Source organism: Parus major, chromosome 6 (assembly GCF_001522545.3).
Source record: "Parus major isolate Abel chromosome 6, Parus_major1.1, whole genome shotgun sequence".
NCBI lineage: Eukaryota > Metazoa > Chordata > Aves > Passeriformes > Paridae > Parus > Parus major.
In genome coordinates this window covers 4,647,495-4,664,689 of record NC_031775.1, presented here as the reverse complement: position 1 = coordinate 4,664,689, position 17,195 = coordinate 4,647,495, and the positions used below count along the sequence as shown (strand labels likewise).

Sequence of the window (17,195 nt, the reverse complement as noted above, 5' to 3'; positions counted from 1 at the left end):
TTTGTTAACATGAAAGAGAATGCCCCTAGTTTGTCTGCAATATAGGTATAACTCAGAGCTCCCAGGGAAAGTCAGCAGGATTTTCGAGTCCTGCCAAGAGACCTGCACCAGTAATGCAAAATGCCGACTGTAAGCTTGTTCTGAGCATAAGGGAGTATGCAGGGACTCCATGGACCTACCAGACTTTAGATGTAGAAATAGTCACAATGGCTAAAACAGAGTCTTGTAGTGGTTTTGGTAGAGTGATCTGGGGAAGTTGCTCTATGCCCACCACCCTTCCTTTGACCCTTTTCCATGCAGTAAACCTGCACAAAAGGCAAGAGATCGGAGTTGTTCATCTCCCCCTGCTGAGCCCTAGGATCCTGAACTTGCTTCACTGGGCTGTGCAGCTAAATCAACAGCTGTGTTTGTAATGTCTCTAATTTCCAGTTTACTTAAAATGAGATGTCTTTGAATTCTCTTCGAGCAGTGCTGTTCCCTCCTTTCAGGAGTAAGTCATTCTCATTACCCACCAGCACTCCCAGTGTGCTGTGAGGAAAGTTGTCATTAAAAGTATGAAAGAGCCATTTCTTTAAGGAAGGAAAGTTCTTTGGAAAGAAAATTGAACTCCAGCATATTTTGTCTTTGCTGATAAAATACGTGCCAGTTTTGTACTTCAGACAAATGCAAATAGAGCCATTGCTATTGTGTTCTGCACAAAAGCATGTGAAGCTTGCTTTCATAACCCCTGCATTGTACAATGCAGTCCAGGGAAATCAGACTTCAGGAACACACTTCATTTCCTCAATGTATGTTATATTCCCATTTTGGAAAACAAACTGAGACCTTAAAGTTTGGGTTATTCCTCTCCCCTCTTTGCTGGGAAAGTGTCGCTGGTGCTCAGGAGAGCTGCCTCCTGCTCCTGGCTGTCCCCACCAACTGATTGTTGTTGAAGGTTTCCCTTGTTTCCCTTGCCTACACTGGACCAGTGCTCTAGGAAATACCCTTTTGAAAAGCAGTGGGGTAAAAAAGACAAGACTTCTCTTGGGATCAGAGCTCTAGCATTTGCTGGTCCCTTAAAACAGTTGAATATTTTGCCACTGATTTTCTAGGGGAGAAGAATCAGGTTTCTCTCACTGAGGTTACTGATGGGGGCCTGTTTTCACCACAGGGGTTATCCTAGCCCTGCACTCAGATCCTCTGGCTTCAGGGGCTGTGGGCAGCTCTGCCAGGCTGCTGTGAGGGCAGATGGGTGCCCTCTTGGACTGAAAAAAACAGCTGTCTTGCCCCCCAGTTCTGGTAGTGCCTGCAGAGGAAGGAGTTGGAACCACCATGGCCTTATGTGCTCAGGAGGAAAGCATTTTCCAAATTTCTACCACTAAAGAGATCTATTGCCTGCCCCTTTTCAGCATTTTTGAAGCTCTAACAGCTTAATGTTCTCATGTTTTACATTAGCATCTAATCCTTGCATAATCTCACTAATCCCTTGGCCCCAAGATATCCATTGGCAGTGAGTTTCATGGGTTAACTAGTTGCTGTATTCATTTAGTGAAGCAAATTTAAATCATTTTCCATTTCTGTTGCAATTAACCTCCTTAACCTAGCCAAGCATGCAAATGGGGCAACATCTCCCAAGGAGTGGACTTCGCGATTTTAAGGCCTTCCAAGATTATTCTTGGGGCTGAGAGCCTCCAGTGGATCCTATTTTGTGTTTGGCTTGGATCCCTAGAGAAAATACAATGATGTCAATGGGAGACATGCTGAAATATTTTATTCTGCCAGAAGGAAAACAAAAATAAACACTGAAACAGTGATACAAAAAAAATATTGTAGGAGTTGTGCTGAGTTGCCTCCCTACCTCCATCAACCTGTGTGTCCTGGGCATATGGTTCCTCTCCAAACCCAGAGCCCCACCATATCCATACACAGTAGGGAGAATTAAAGAGGAAACTGGCAACTTTAACATTTAATTTTCTTCCTCTTTCTGGGCTGGTCAGATCCTTTGCATTGTTGTAACTGTTTTTTTAATCATGCCTATAAATAGATTTGCTCTCATGTGTCAAGCAGAGTCAGCCCAAAGAAGTCATTCATTCTGCATAATCAATATATGTAATGGTTACTGGCTCAGATGAGAACTTGCATTGTTAGTTCTGTAGCTGGGGAAAAAAATGTTGACTAATAAATATTAAGGGCTTTTTTTAATTTTTTTTTTAAATGCTAGTGATGAAGACATGTTTGATATACTGTGAAATACATTTCTCTAATGTGAAGTTTCTGCTTTTTGTTGGGAAAGAGATTCAGTCCCTGGAGAATTTTTGAATATTTTGTAAATATAAAATTATCTGCTTCAGTGATTTTTAAAAAAAGGTTGGCAGAAAGCCAGCTTACTTACATTACTGTAATAGATTTGCTGACCTCTGACATCTGCTGCAGAGAAGTACATTGAATTTTTCATAATATCAGATGATGCAGATCTAAAAACTCGGTACACTGCACCATTATTTAATTCAGGACTTATTAAAGGAAAATCTTTTTTTGAGTAGCAAAAATACGTGATTAAACTTAATATTGCCTATTATAATAAATCAGGATTAGTATAGTACTGATTTGTTAATCTAACTTGCATTGATTTTAAGTTGTCTTTATTTAAAAAAAAATAAAAAGAAAAAAAGGAAAAAGACTGGCTTTTCACAGTGACTGAATTTAATAAGAAGTCCTGTGATAGCAAAAAGTCCCCTACTGTTTCTGTTCTTGGCTGGAAAATGTTATTCTTGTATTATTCCAGGGAAAAAAAAATACCTCATGCTGCTAAAAATCTGCTGCCTATGGAAAGATTTTTTTTTTTTTTAATACAATAGTGCTTACATATTCTATTTATGTTAATTGACTTATAAATAATACATTTTATTAATCTTAATTTTGGAATCTTGATCATGATAAAGACCCTTTTATTTGGTCTTCTCACAGGCTTTACAAGTAAATATTCTTTAGACCACAAAATATTCCCCCTCTTTTGCTTTTTTGTGAATACTTTTATTCTTCCCCCCCTGTTGGGAAGTACAGCCACAGTTCAAAGTGGCTGTGAAAACATGATTGTTGTTTCCAGCATATGATACATTTGAGGTATCTGGATCCAGTTTTTTGGACATTGTCTTTACCTCTCCTTGTGCAAAGATTGATTTAATCTTACCTGCACTGCAAATATTTGACAAAAAAAAAAAAAGTCTTGTGCTGGTTTCAGACATGTCACATTCTGCTAAACTATTTGGCTAACAGCAGATAGCATTCTTCCAGTGTTGGGCAATATTGACCTTAAACTGGCTAAGCTGCTGCTTTCATGGCATGTGAGCCAGCTGCTTACATGTTGAGTGGGCTGTATTAGCTTTATTACTCCTGCTCTATAAAAGCTTCTAATAATCAAATGATAAGATCATATCCTGTGGGTAATTGTGTTGTACCATGACAGGATAACTGAAAAAACATTCAGTGAAAATTGCAACCAACGGAAATCTCTACGTGAAGAGGCAATTGCTGGTGTTGCTCAGCTCAGTGCTGCTCCCTGGGGTCTTGTAGCCTGTGTTCCTGCCCGGCTCCTTGCCAGCCCCCCCCAAAAGCCACCTCAGTCAGCCCTCCTTTGAAATGAGATGGGGAAAATCCTAGAACAAGCTATCCTTGTGTACTGACTCAGTTTTACCTTAGTCATGCCACCTCCCTGATACACAAAAACATTAAATTCCAGATTTCCTGCCCCTGGCTCCAGGCCACTGACCGGCTATGTGAAATTTATTTTTACTGCTGTCGGCCTGCCAACTGCTGAGCTCAGTGAAAAATAACTAAAACGAAAACCTTGTTACTCCCACATGAACCCTTAAGATCAGAAAAGGGAATTTAAGCCACAGTTACTAATTAGCACCCATGCTAATGAGTTCTGGTGAGGTAGGCAGAGGCTGGAGAGGAGGAGTTTGGGTACTGTGTTACCCTACACGGCTCAGCAGAGAGCATGGGAACGGTGATTAATCACGTTGGACTGGGCCTTGCTCCTGGCCCAGCCATAGCCACTGGGTTAATCACTTAAAATATTCCAGGGAAAAAGGCTCATTCTTGGGGCTGGGAGCATCTCTGTCTCCCATGAGGCACTGGACAGCATGTGAAACCTTTAGGGATGGAATATGTAGATTTTGAATGGGCGAAGCGTTCCCATGGAAACAAAACAAAGTCAAACACTCCCCTTGCAGTGCTAACAATTACTGTAATAAAATGTGTTTTTATTAAAGGCGACTTTAAATACTTGACACATGGCAGAGCAGCCTTGGCGCTGCCCTATGTGAAACCCAACCTTGCTTCTAAGTGAAGTCCAAAGTGCTTTGTGCAGCATGGGGAGGAATTCAGTGTTTTCTCTGATACTTGTGCTTTGCAAATGAAATGTAGCAGCCTCAAGTATGAACAGGATTCTTTTTTTCTTCTTTTGCTTAGTTATGCTTTTTATTATATAAACATTACCTGTAATATTACAGTGGGAAGCAGTGTATTGTTTTGCTAAGTTTGCATAGAGGGAGCAGTTTCCAGTTTTAGCAGCTGTAACATGTTTAAACTCAGTTTGTAATGGGATCTGAAGATGAATATTCCCTGTGGGTTCTGCTTAGCTTCATTACTGGAGCCCTGCCAAATTCAGGGCCAGAAGTATTATTCACGCCTTTTTGCACATACCATGTCAGAGCATGCTCAGTTAATGAATTTTGTTTCTAATATAGCATAAATTAGGTTTATATTTTAACACAATTTATGTTGGATTTTATTAAAATATAAAATATTATGCTCATGAGCAATCTAAGTCTGTTCTCTTAAGCGCAAGCTGTGTTTGAACATCTAAGTATGTAAATCAAAATTGCATGCTTAGAAACTGATTCTGGGATAACAAACGAATATCTGAACCAAAGAGGTTTCTGCCTTGGAGTCTTAGATTAAAGATAAGCAAGGATTCCTAGTACTTGGGTAGATTTATGTTGTTTATAAGCAAAGTACATTTTCTTCATAGAATCAGCTTCTTTTTTTTTTTTAACAAAATACATTTTCTGTAATAATGCTCATGTTTTTAAAGTCTGAGTCTTATATTAATCCCACAGTGAGTCATTAATCATACTAAAATGCATTATAAAAACTTTAATCACTGAAATTGAAACTGAGATTGTAACGCAATCCATCCCTTTTAATTATATCAGTTATTTTTCCTTTCAGATCAAGAGTTGCAAAGAGAAAACAGAGATTAAAACTCAGTGTGTTTGATACTTTCAGGGGAGGATATTTTTTGTTTGTGTTTTTGCCTCGTGTTTTTAAGGCGATTTCATGCACTTTGTGGCAGACAGCTCCACAGTGAAGAATTCCTTCATATTTAACTCTTATCCTCTCCCCTTTTTCCTTAAAAAAGGCTCCCTGGCGAAGGTAGTGTGCTGACTGTTGTTACATGGGTGCACAGATGACACTGAGCAGCTGCTGGTGGCAGCAGGGCAGGTGCTCTGCCCACCCCGTAGGATTTCTGCAGCCCAGCTCTCCTGGCCCCTGCCACATTCCCGGTGCTCACCCTTGCAATCAAGGGAACCAGCAGCCTGGAAATCGTGTAGCTGTTACCAAGTTGGCTGTGGCTTTGTAGGTGTTTTCCTGGGGCTTGCTGCATGCTGTTAAAGTTGGAGAGGGAAAATAAAAATAAATGGTGGATTTTAAAAAAAAAAAATCAGTCTAAAACATAATGGCTGATACTCTCATCTGGTACAAATTGGTGTAGCCACACAAGCCACTGTGAAGTTACTGACAACTAATCCACACCAACTCTAACTCCACTGAATTTATTCCACACGATAATCTTGCCAAATAAATTGATTTCTTATACTTGTATTTACAGACGTAGAGTTTAAACTGTTGCTTTTATGCCATAGAAGAAAATGGACTTATTAAGTAAACTGCTCATAGTAGATACATTTTTTTCTTTGCTAGAACAGCAAAGCCTGATCAATTATTTGTTCCTTAATCCCCTAGATTAATCCTGCCATATGAAAGATTTATTAAAGGAGAGGAAGATAAGCCACTGCCTCCAGTGAAACCTCGAAAACAGGATAACAGTTCCCAGGAGGGTGAAGCAAAAACAAAAGTGTCTGGAGCAAAACGCATCAAAAATGAAAACCAAAAGAGCAAGAAGGAAAAAGATAATTCACAGAAACCCCAAGATGCATCTGAGGTCTGTTGTTTCCCTGCTTTTCAGTTTTTCAATTAAAAATGCACAGCTTTAGTCACATCAAATCCAGTGATAAAATATATAATTTAAACTGGAGAATTCCAACCAGTTGGCCTTTTAGTTTGCTCAGCAATGGAAATTCAGCTGTTGTGACACTGTCTGTGCTGGGATTTTGCTGCGAATGGCAGCCTGTTTGCTCCATATTGCACAGTGGGGATCGCAGAGGACCAAGCTCTGGATCTACCAGGACCAGTTCTGCTCATTGTATTACACAGTGATTACCATTAACAAATCAGCAGGTGCCAAAGGGAAACCACACAACTACCACATTATTTCCTAATCTAAGTATAGGATGCGGGAACCTCTAATATTTTGATAATACTGTGATAACTGTTGGACACAGATGATTTTTATAATGGTAGCCTCTGGATCAGCCCTTCTGTGCTCACAGATGCATGCATGACTGTGAGAAAACATACTGCTCCCTAGGATTTTTATTACATTATACTAAGTTTCTTTTTGAACTAAAAGGTCACATTTTGAGGGAACCACCTTCCAAGCCCTGAGATCAACTTCCCTCTCCCAAACAGCAGATGGTTTTCAGCTGAGGTTCCTATTTAGACATAATAGGTTCCTATTATGCTTCACATGGGCAGGTCCCAGTTTCCACATAGAGCCACATTACTTGCAGGCATAGGACAGCCCTGTGGAAGAGATTTTATGATCACAGCACAGGGTAGGATTGATGATAGGACTCCTATTTGTCTGCAAATAAGGGTAAATTTCAAGTGTTGTTAAGTGACAAAAAGTCAATGGGACTTTTGCTGCAGTGTTATTTAAGCACTTTCCTTTGCACATCTGCCCACTCTCTCCTGTTCCCTGCTTGCACCACATGTGAAGGAGGTGGTGAAGCTCCTCACACACAACCCTTGCAAAGCATGTTGTTTTTCCTGTCTCAGTCTGTCAGATCACAGCAGCCTTCAAGGTGCTGCAGTGAAAGTAAGTATTTAAAGAATGTTGAAACACATGAAATGCCCAGCAGACTATGGCTGCTCCTTTGACTTTGTTGCGTCTGGCAGGTACAGAAGTCCTGTTTCTAAACTTGTTTGGAAATTTTATTGAGTCAGCTATCAACAATCCTCCTCCTCCTCCTCATTGTTTTAAAAAAACAGTGCAGGACCTGTAAACATAGATACCTCTGAGACTCCATGTACCCAGTTTTGAGAACATAAAATTTGGAGTTTCATGTCCCACTACCTCTTTAAGTTGTGCTTACAAGGACAATTTAGTCTCCCATCCAAAGAAGAATTTGTGTTTTAAATACCAGTACTGTTAGTATCTAATTTAAGAGCAATCCCCAGAAGGAGTTTTTATTTTTTTTTTCCTTGCATTGTAATTTTAAAGTAGAGGGAGCCCTGTTTAGGTAAAATTTAAAAAAAAAACAGAAACACATCAAGAGGAGAGTGCACACAAACATGCTTTAGTCACCAGAAGGTTGCAAGACAACTTGCCCAAAGCAAGGAGAAGTGAAGTGAAAGCTTGTGCTCCCTTCCCTTGTCATTCCTTCATCCCCAATTATTTATTGAGGATCTTGGATCAGGAAGACACATTACACACTATCTGTACCACTGCTGCTAAGCCAAACATAACAAGTGAGCAACAGAGCAACAGCTTTCACTTTGAAATTCCTTGGTTTTGTTGTTCCCTATCTCAAACTTCCTGCTGTTTAAACTGAAGTTATTTTTGTGTGGTTTGCAGGAAGAGTTCCTAAGATGTGCTTATCGGAAATTTAGGGAGCCTAGATGAGACAATAAAAATCTACAATTATGGCAGTTCCCTATTGTAAAATGCGACCTTTTTTATAGCAAAATTAATGTTTCCTCTCTGACTGGGGTAGAAGATGTTTACTTCCCCTATTCAATCGGGGTGGGCTATTAAGGACCTTGACCTCCATATCAGTTACCATACAGGCCGGTGATCACACAAAGCCCAAGCAGTGTAAGGGCTGCAGGGTGGATGCTTCACCCCTGGGTGGGTGTAGGGCTCCCGAACTCAGCTATGCCTTGCCATATGGAGGGCTCCATGCGCAGGATGTGGCACTTAATGGGGGTAGCAGGCAGGAGATGTTCAGCTCCTTTGGGTGGAGCATAATCCAGGTTGGCTGCAGCCAAACAGAAGGTTGCTTGTCTCTTTCACTGCAGACATGTCTTGGCAGTGGAGTCCCATTCCTGGGCCCTCATCCAGGCACAGCAGTGATGGGGTATTGCTCTGAGGGAGAGGCACCACATAAATGTGTAGGCATGACCCCAGCCAAGCCACCACTTAAGCCATTTCTGCATGTGGTCTGGAAGCTGTGAGCTGGAAAAGCATAATCCAGTTAGAAACGTGTGGTTGTCTCAATTGCGTGTTCAACTCATGCACCATTAGAAGTATGCAGGGAGAGAGCATAACTTCAATTTATTAGGATTGCATTTGCCTTTGTGCTCTTCCCTGTTTTCCTGCCATCACAATGATATTGTCAGTGTAACAAGATACCAGACAAAATGCTATTAGCCTTAGACTGCACATTTCCTCACAATAGCTGAAACTTCAATCAAAGTACTGCTTAACAGATCCAAAGAGAAGAATGTACAGTTATTAAGTATGATTCTCTTTTTTTTCTCCTTGCTTTGCTCATCTGTCTGGTATTTGCCTGTAATTTTATATGCTCAAGAGACTAGCGGTGATACTTTGTAAAGGACCTAATGATGGTATTTGGCTGCAAAAGTCAGCTATGAGTTTAAAAAGAAGTTGGGATGACTAACAGACACTGTAACTAATAGGCCAGCCAAACAGACAGGAATATTTAAAAGCAGAAGAAATAAAGCTCTGAGAAGGTTAGATTCGTTAGGACCATCTCCTATTCCCTGCTCCTGACAGACCATAAAGCAGCATTTAGATGGTAACTTTCTCAGTGCGTCTTATCTTTACAATGAAGGAAGAAAGAAAACAATAATAATAAGAGAGTCGCACAATGCTGCTGTTTTATGACTGTCTTCTACCACAACATGTCAGAGGAGAGTGACAGCAGTTTTGAAAAGGGCTGTCAGTCAGCTGGATCACAGATGGGACGCTCTGGTGACCTCTGCAGGTCACAGTTCAGCTGGCTACATAATGGGATGAATAGTGTGAATTGTGCACACACGCTGTATTAATGGGGGAGCAGAGCAAGCCACGGTCCTATTGACAAGAACGTATAAAAGCTGTGTTTGTAATAGCAGGCACACACACTTACTGAATGTAGACAACTTCATTTTAATCCGTTAAATAAAAAAATGTGTGTCCTAGTTAAGTTGTGGCAGTGATTTGCTGCCTACAATAGAGATTTCTAGTATGCCATTTCTATCATTTTCACACTTTAATGCAGAACTGGGTGTGAATGATATCCTGTGTGATCTCTGAATTTTAAGATAGCTGGATGAAACTTTAGGGAAGGAAAAGCATAGGAATAATGTGGTTTTTTTAGGTGAAGTTGGCTAGCAAGAGAAATTTCTATAGCCTTACTGTTTATGTTATGAAATCTGCTTAATTAATTTTAAAAGAGTATATATAACCTCAGCAATTAGCTATCTGATAGTGCCTATCATCAGGTTACAAACAGCTGCTGTTTTGAAATGCCTTACTGTGACTCTGACAGGAATAGTGTCTTTTTTAATATTTCCAGGAGAAACTTCTTTTTGAGTCCAGTACCTGATGTTAGAGCCTTCACATGCCAACAGGGTGGTTGGCAAGTCCTTCTCTAGAAGTAGGCAACAGTGTACTTACTATGCATAACCTTACAAACAGGCTGCCAGAACATACTGTATTCCTACTATTATCTGTTGAATTATTTTATTAGGTTTCATCAGAACAAGAGAAGGATCAAGAATCGGCAGACCAGAAGAACTTCCCTGAATACCCTACAGTTGGAGAGATGAAACAACCTGTGCAAGTCCCTCCATCTCTTTTACCAGAGGCAGCTCAGACACTGCCTTCAGAGAAGACAGACATGACAGAGAACAGCACCAACAGTGAGAAAGCCAAGAAGGAGGTTCAGCACTCATCCTCTTTCTCGAATATATGCATGCCTGCAGAAGAAGACACTGTGCTGGATGCCACTGTTGGAAAACGATTACACCCCCCAGCAGATGCCCTGGAAGACACAAAGCCTGAACAAAGACTACACAAAGCTTTTACTGACAGCCGAGAAAGTGAACCTCCAGAAATGCCCTTTAGAGCTTTCCCAGTCCATCTGCCCACTCAGAGCGACATGGAAGATGAGAAGCTGCCAGGGATGGCCGATTACATCGCAAACTGCACGGTGAAAGTAGACCAGCTGGGAAACGAAGATATCCACAATGCACTAAAACAAACGCCCAAAGTCCTGGTGGTGCAGAACTTCGACATGTTTAAGGAAAAGGAGCTGCCTGGGTCCATGAACGATGACTCCTCCTTCAGTTACACACCGCTACTGTACTCAAAAGGTAATCCAGGCATCATGTCACCCCTGGCAAAGAAGAAGCTGCTGTCTCAGGTCAGCGGGGCCACACTCTCTTGTAACTATCCTTATGGTTCTCCTCCACCTTTGATCAGCAAAAAGAAACTCAACAGCAGAGATGAACTGTCCTCAGGCGTATCTCAAGGTCCCCATGCCCATAATTCTGACTCTGTAGCAATTAATAGGCCCTCAGTCATACAACATGTACAGAGTTTTAAAACCAAGGAAGAAAGGAAGTCAATTAATGATGTTTTTAAACATGACATGCTAAGTAAACCAGATCCTCAGCGCTGTGATTTTTCAAAACATCACCTCAGTTCTCTTGCTGAGTCATACCTGCCGAAGTCGGATATCCAGGACTGCAAAGATAAAATAAGTGAGAAAAGGGCACTGCAGCACTCCCATGTGCCCACTTTATTGGCAGATTTCTATTCATCACCTCATCTGCACAGCCTTTACAGGCACACAGAACACCACCTTAATAATGAACAGACATCAAAGTACCTCCCCTGGGACATGTTCAGAGAGTCTGAAAATATTTCTACTTTTACTCAACACAAACACCAAGAAAAACTAAATTTAAATTATCACCCATCTTTGCATCAGCAAGAAAAAAAGGCAACAGTGGATGCTTCTTCAGATGATCAGCCAACAGATTTGAGTCTTCCAAAGAGCATACACAAACAGCCTGCTAAGGTTCCAGGCTCCATTCTCCTTCACTCATCCACAGCCCAGCAAGAATGCAAAGGGATCTCCCCATTCCAGGCTGGAAGTAGCCAGGCAGTGAGCCTAGACTGTAATCCTAAAGCTTGCCGTGTGTTCCCTATAGCATTGACAGCCCCAAAAAAACACAATGAGTTGCTCCATAGGTCTGGGAAGCATCAGACCCAAAGGCTGGAGAACCTGAGAAAGATGGAGGGGATGGTGCATCCTATCATCAGCCGCAGAACGAGCCCTCAAAACATGGGGGCTGCCCGGCCTCTGAAGCGGAGCCTGGAGGATTTGGACAAAGTGATTTCTGAAAAAAAAATCAGAGCTGTCTCTCCTATTCACTTACCAAAGGAGACCCCAGCGAAAGACAAGGTTCCCGACCAAGAGGGGGAAAGTAGCAAGTCAGTGCATGGCCTCCATTCTGGCAGCATGCTGGAAAGCCACAAATTTCCCCTATCAGCCCCCATCTTCCCAGGCTTGTATCCAGGAAGCCTGTGCACAGGGCTGAACAATCGCCTCCCACCTGGTTATTCTCATCCCCTGCAGTACTTGAAAAATCAGACCATGCTATCCCCACTAATGCAGCCTTTGGCTCTTCACTCCTTCATGGTGCAGAGACAATTCCTCACATCCCCTGCAAACTCCCAGCAACTGTACAGACACTTAGCTGCAGCAACACCTGTAGGAAGTTCCTATGGTGACCTTTTGCATAACAGCATTTATCCTTTAGCTGCTATAAACCCTCAAGCTGCATTTCCACCTTCCCAACTATCCTCTGTACATCCCAGCACAAAACTGTAAATGTCCTCTCTCACAAAAAAAGGTCTGAGGAGAAAAGCTCAATTAGCAACATTCCTCCCCCTGTGACAATGTCTCACAGATTTAGCCATCTGTATTTTTGTCAACCAGGATGCAGTCATATCCTGCCTTGGAGTTTGATGGAGACAGGACTGCTTCTTTAATTCTGGTGCCCACATCAGCCCCTTCACCCCCTTTCCCGGCGCTTGCAAAAAAAAACCAACAAACAGAAGACAAAAAAAAAAAAGAAAAAAGAGAGAGAAACAGATCAAAATTAATTTTTGGGATTTTGCATATGTGTTTTCTGAAAGGACTTGAACATGGTAAGAGCAGATGTTCAAAGAGAGCCGTGGAAACACTGGCCCAGTCCTGAGCTCACCGAAACCCTAGTGAGGGCTGCATTTGCCTTTCACTGAGCCAAGGACTGGAGGCTGTGCATTGGTGCAAATGAGTCAAGGACTTCAAGTGAACCTGGAAAGAAGTAGGCCGAGAGTCTGTACAATCAGTGGATGTACTTTTTTGGGTAACTTTTCCTGACTTTTAAAGATTCAATCAATGCAATGTATAGTAAAACGGCAATAGATTTTTTTTCATTTTAACACTATTAGAACAGAATGGTAAACACTGTTTAATTTGACTGTACATATCCACTTCATAAACTACCAGTGTCACATTTGATCACAATAATTTATATAGTTTCGTTTGTCCAGTATATTCTGTGCTCTTTGTTTGGTTTTTGTTTTTTTTTTTGGGTTTCTTTGTTTTTTTTAAATTAAACAGTATCATTTTATTTGCAACTTTTTTAAAGGCTGTGGCTGTCCTAATTTTTTTTATTACGTTTGTAATTTTCCAGTTTCTTTGTACTTTTGAGCAGCATTTTTGTTTTGTTTTTGTCATAACGTTTACTGTTTACAAACTGAGGCAACTGGTTCAGATTAATCTTAATGGTTATAAACATACTGTAGGTGATGTTATGGTGCAAGGATGCGAACAAGGTTCCTTTCCCCACAGCCCACCCCTGGGAGGTGCAGAGCACCTCTCACCTTCCTCCTGTTGTTGCAATGGCTCCTCTGCTGCTTCTCCCCTCCCACTGAGCTTTGCGTTCCTGTATCGTGGTCTGTGAATTTGTCAAGCGTTGTACTTGATCTTACCTAGGCTGTGAAACCCTCCTGCCTACAAGAGAAATGGTCTAGAAAGCAAAACCTGCCTGGCTCAAACTGCTGAATGACAAAGGAGTGCAGAAAACAGATTTGAAGTTTCTGAGAATGTTGAGAATTTCCGTAGTTCTGAAAGGAGCCAGTGTGGATTTGAATCAGAGGCTTACAGGTTGTTTCTGTGCCTCACAATGGGTAAGGGAGGTCTGTGCTGTGGTCAGGATGGTCCTGCCACACTCCCACAGAGATCTCAGCCTCTCCCTGCACGTCCTTTTGCAAGAGGAAAGCCCAGGCATGGAGAGGCTGGATTTTCCTGATGAAAGAGCTTCCCTGTGGATGCATATTCACTTTGCAGGACGTCACCACTACACAGCTGACCACAGGCATTGATAAAGTGTCACTTGGAGGTTTTATACAGTGTGAAAATTGGTTGTGGTTCAAACCATCTCAGTTACTGTTCAAAGGCAGTGTACTTGATACAAAAAGAAAAAACAAACTACTAAGAAGTACTTTGCATGCTAGGCATGTCATTAAATTTTCCCATGATACAAAGCCAAATACAATATATAATGTATCATACTTAGTATCCGAAGGTGGAAACCAGAATAATATACTCGTCTACTGTTAAAAATCCAGCTTCTTCAATTAAATATTTTATATTCCTGTGGTAAAAGTATATTTAATTGATTGATAAACAGACTAGTAGAACTTGGAACATAGATGTTCCAGTGCAGAGTATCCTGCTGCTCCACATACAGGAAACAGAACCGCAGGCTCATCCAGGCAGAGGCCGCAGCGTGGAGGACATCTCTAGTAAAGTTGCACTAGATTTGAATCACATAAGAATCAGGGGTTTGGGGATGGGGGGGAGGAGGGCGGGGGAAGAGGGGGTAGAGAATATAAAAATCTACAGCAAACACGAACAGAAGCTTGTTGTGTGTTTGCAAAGCAAATGCTTCTTGTTTTAGTTAAGTTGTGTGTTCTGGAGTTGTGCATTTGTTTACACAAAGTGTCCAACGTCCCTTTTGGTTACGTCCTGTTGGAGTTTGCTGGTAAGCTTTTTGGAGCCATGCTGAGGCAGCACAGGGCTGGGGGACAGGGAGAGGGGAAGAAGGCTCCTCTCTTGCCCCATGAGACTGCCACTGGTAGCTGAGGAAGCTCATACTGGGCAAAACATCAGGGCTAAGGAAAAGAAATGGGGGCATAAACCCCCAACCAAAGTGATGCATTATTTGTTTAAGAATTCTTTTAACAGAAATCTTGGAAATCTTTTAACAGACTATTGAATTCTTCATTGGCTGAAAAGTATTTTTTCCTCAATGTCTTAAAATGGGGCTTTGTTTGTGTTGTTTGAGTTCAAGGGGCCTTATTATTGAATGAAATTGCACAAGTCTTTCTTTGTGCAATCAGACCATTGTTATTGGTAGATTTGTAAAGGAAACTGCAGGATCTAATTGGCAATAGAGTCATAAGTCTATTTACTGGGAGCCAGTTCCAAGAAATGTTGCAATTCAAACGCACTTTGTCCAGGATGCATTAGGGATGCTAAAGGTTGTGAGATCCAAAGGAAGAGGCCCAGCAGCAAATGGCTCATAGGTAGCTTCTGGCCACATTCTGAGCCAGGCTTCATGAAGCACATGAGAAGTAGGGCCTGATTCCCTGTGTGCCCCTGGCCAGGCAGGGTGAGAGCAGGCGAGCAGTTTCTGGCAGGTCTGTTGTGGCTGTGAGCTAGCCTGGTGTGAAGAGCTTGCCTAGGGGGTTCATGCCTGGGAAGTAGTTTGTCCCATCAGCAGAGAAGTTGGCTTGGCAGCAGCTGGAGTTCAAGCAGGGCACAAGTGCTGTGCCAGCAGCTCCGCCCCATTTGGGGAGACGGACTGCCGCCTCCAGAGACCACCATGGAGGTCCCTTGTTCTCACCACCTGTTCACTTCCTTTGTGGTGATCAGTGAGGTCACATCTGGTCCAGTTTTGTGATCATGCTGATTTTGATGAGCAGTGGGACTTCCTGCACTGGTGTGAGGCGGGTGGCATTGGCAGCACTGCCATGAGCACTGTTTGCTGTATGTGTGGTTGATATTTTTCTCTTCCTCTTTCTCCCCTCTTCCCCCAACCCCGCAGTTTAAAATATGTTCTAATAATGGCAGCATAATCTACTAGCTGTTTATACTTTTTTAACTTTCTTTCGTTGTAAATATTGTATACTTTTTGTGATTCAAGTTATGTAGCCTATATGCTCTGTAAGGTGATGATTTGTATATATAAAAATGGCCCAGTAATATTATATAGTTTCCCATTTAAAAGGTTATTGAGTAACCTTTGCATTAGTTTAAACACTACCAGAAATAAAGCTGAGCCAACTATAAACACTCAATTTTTGTATGTTTTCCAAATTGTACTTATTAATGCTTTTGATACTGTATTATGTGCCAATAGTTTCCCAATCACATAGCAGGCAAAAGATATTTTGTACTTTTTGATCCACTGTAATATTTAATAAAAAATGTTACTATCTGTTCCCTTCTGTGTTTGATTAATAATTCTGTAAACAACCCTTATCACATTGGATTACATATTATCCCATCTGACCTTTCAGCCCTCTTATATTGGCTTTTCTAGAGAAAGTATCTCCTCCTGCAAATGGTTAAAGAAATGAAAGTTTGCAATTTCCTCAATGAGGGTGACGCAAGATCTTCAGTCAGTGCCCCACTATTATTTGCAGTATACTTGCATTAAAGTGTGGCTGTGATCATGCCAACTATAGGAATAGCTTTTGAGAGGATAACTTACATGCTTAGCCAGTGGCTCCAGTACCAAATTTACTCCATTTACATCTCAGAGTAGGATTTTTTCCTGCCAGTACTGCAGGCTTGAGCTGGGATCTGAAAATTGCCCCCACTTCCCAGCTCAAACATGGATAAGGTTCTGAAGTCTTGGAGTCAAATGCTAACCACTTATTTTGCTGATGATGCTGAAAAACCACTAAGCAAACTTAATTTTTACTGTGTTACTTGGTGCTTCCGAAAAGCCCCATAATTCCACATTGTTCCTTAATTCCATGGTTCTGGGAAAGGTATGCAACAGGGAGGTTTCCCTCCCCATCCCTGGGCAGTCCAGGAGCTGAGGCTATGGGCAGTGCTGGAGGCTGCTACTGCTTCCAGCAGTAGATACCCACTGTCTCTGCACTGGATGCATGGGCAGGTGAGCACAAACCAATTTCACAGCACTGTTAGATGAAGCTTCCAAATACATGCTGCAGTCTCAAAACCAACCATTTCCTCCTCTGTGTGCTGGGAAATACCAGCTTGAGGAGGAGAGCCAGCCACTGGGCATGTGTGAAGGATGTAGCACTTGCATCAACTTGCAGTTGAAAGGGACCCATCAGGATCATCAAGTCCAGCTCCTGGCTCTGTGCAGAGCACCCCAGAAGTCACACCCCTTGCCTGCCAGTGTTGTCCACTTATTGAACTGAGGCTTGCTACTGTGATCACTTCCCATATGTAAAGCTATGGGAGAAGATGGGGCCTTCTAGCAGACCTTCTCCCTTATCCACTTCTGCCTTTGTCAAGCTATTATGTTACAGTTGTAGGTTGGAGACAGGCATGACAGGACTCACCAAAGATTATGTGACAAACAGCAAAAATTTATTATGGCCATCCCCTTTTATAGGCGGTTCAAAATCCCTGCACCTGAACAACCTGATTGGTCGGGGTCTCAGCACTGCCCAGCTCCCTGGCCAATGATATGTCTGCATTCAGGGTTGAATGGGATTGGCTGGGGTCCCCTGTTTAAGTTCAAAGCCATCCTATCATTGC

General features: G+C 41.9%; 1 protein-coding gene across 5 annotated transcripts in view; it reads left to right on the top strand.

The window, feature by feature from the left end:
* ARID5B (AT-rich interaction domain 5B) overlaps positions 1 to 15,899 on the top strand; it is a 123,164-nt gene extending 107,265 nt beyond the window's left edge. For all 5 annotated transcript variants that reach the window (XM_015632504.2, XM_033515554.1, XM_033515553.1 and 2 more), the window contains 2 exons: positions 6,010 to 6,208; positions 10,083 to 15,899. In XM_015632504.2, coding sequence (XP_015487990.1) covers positions 6,010 to 6,208; positions 10,083 to 12,233 — 2,350 coding nt within the window. In that variant the 3' untranslated portion in view covers positions 12,234 to 15,899. The remainder of the gene's footprint in view (positions 1 to 6,009; positions 6,209 to 10,082) is intronic.
* The last annotated feature ends 1,296 nt before the right edge of the window (positions 15,900 to 17,195 follow it).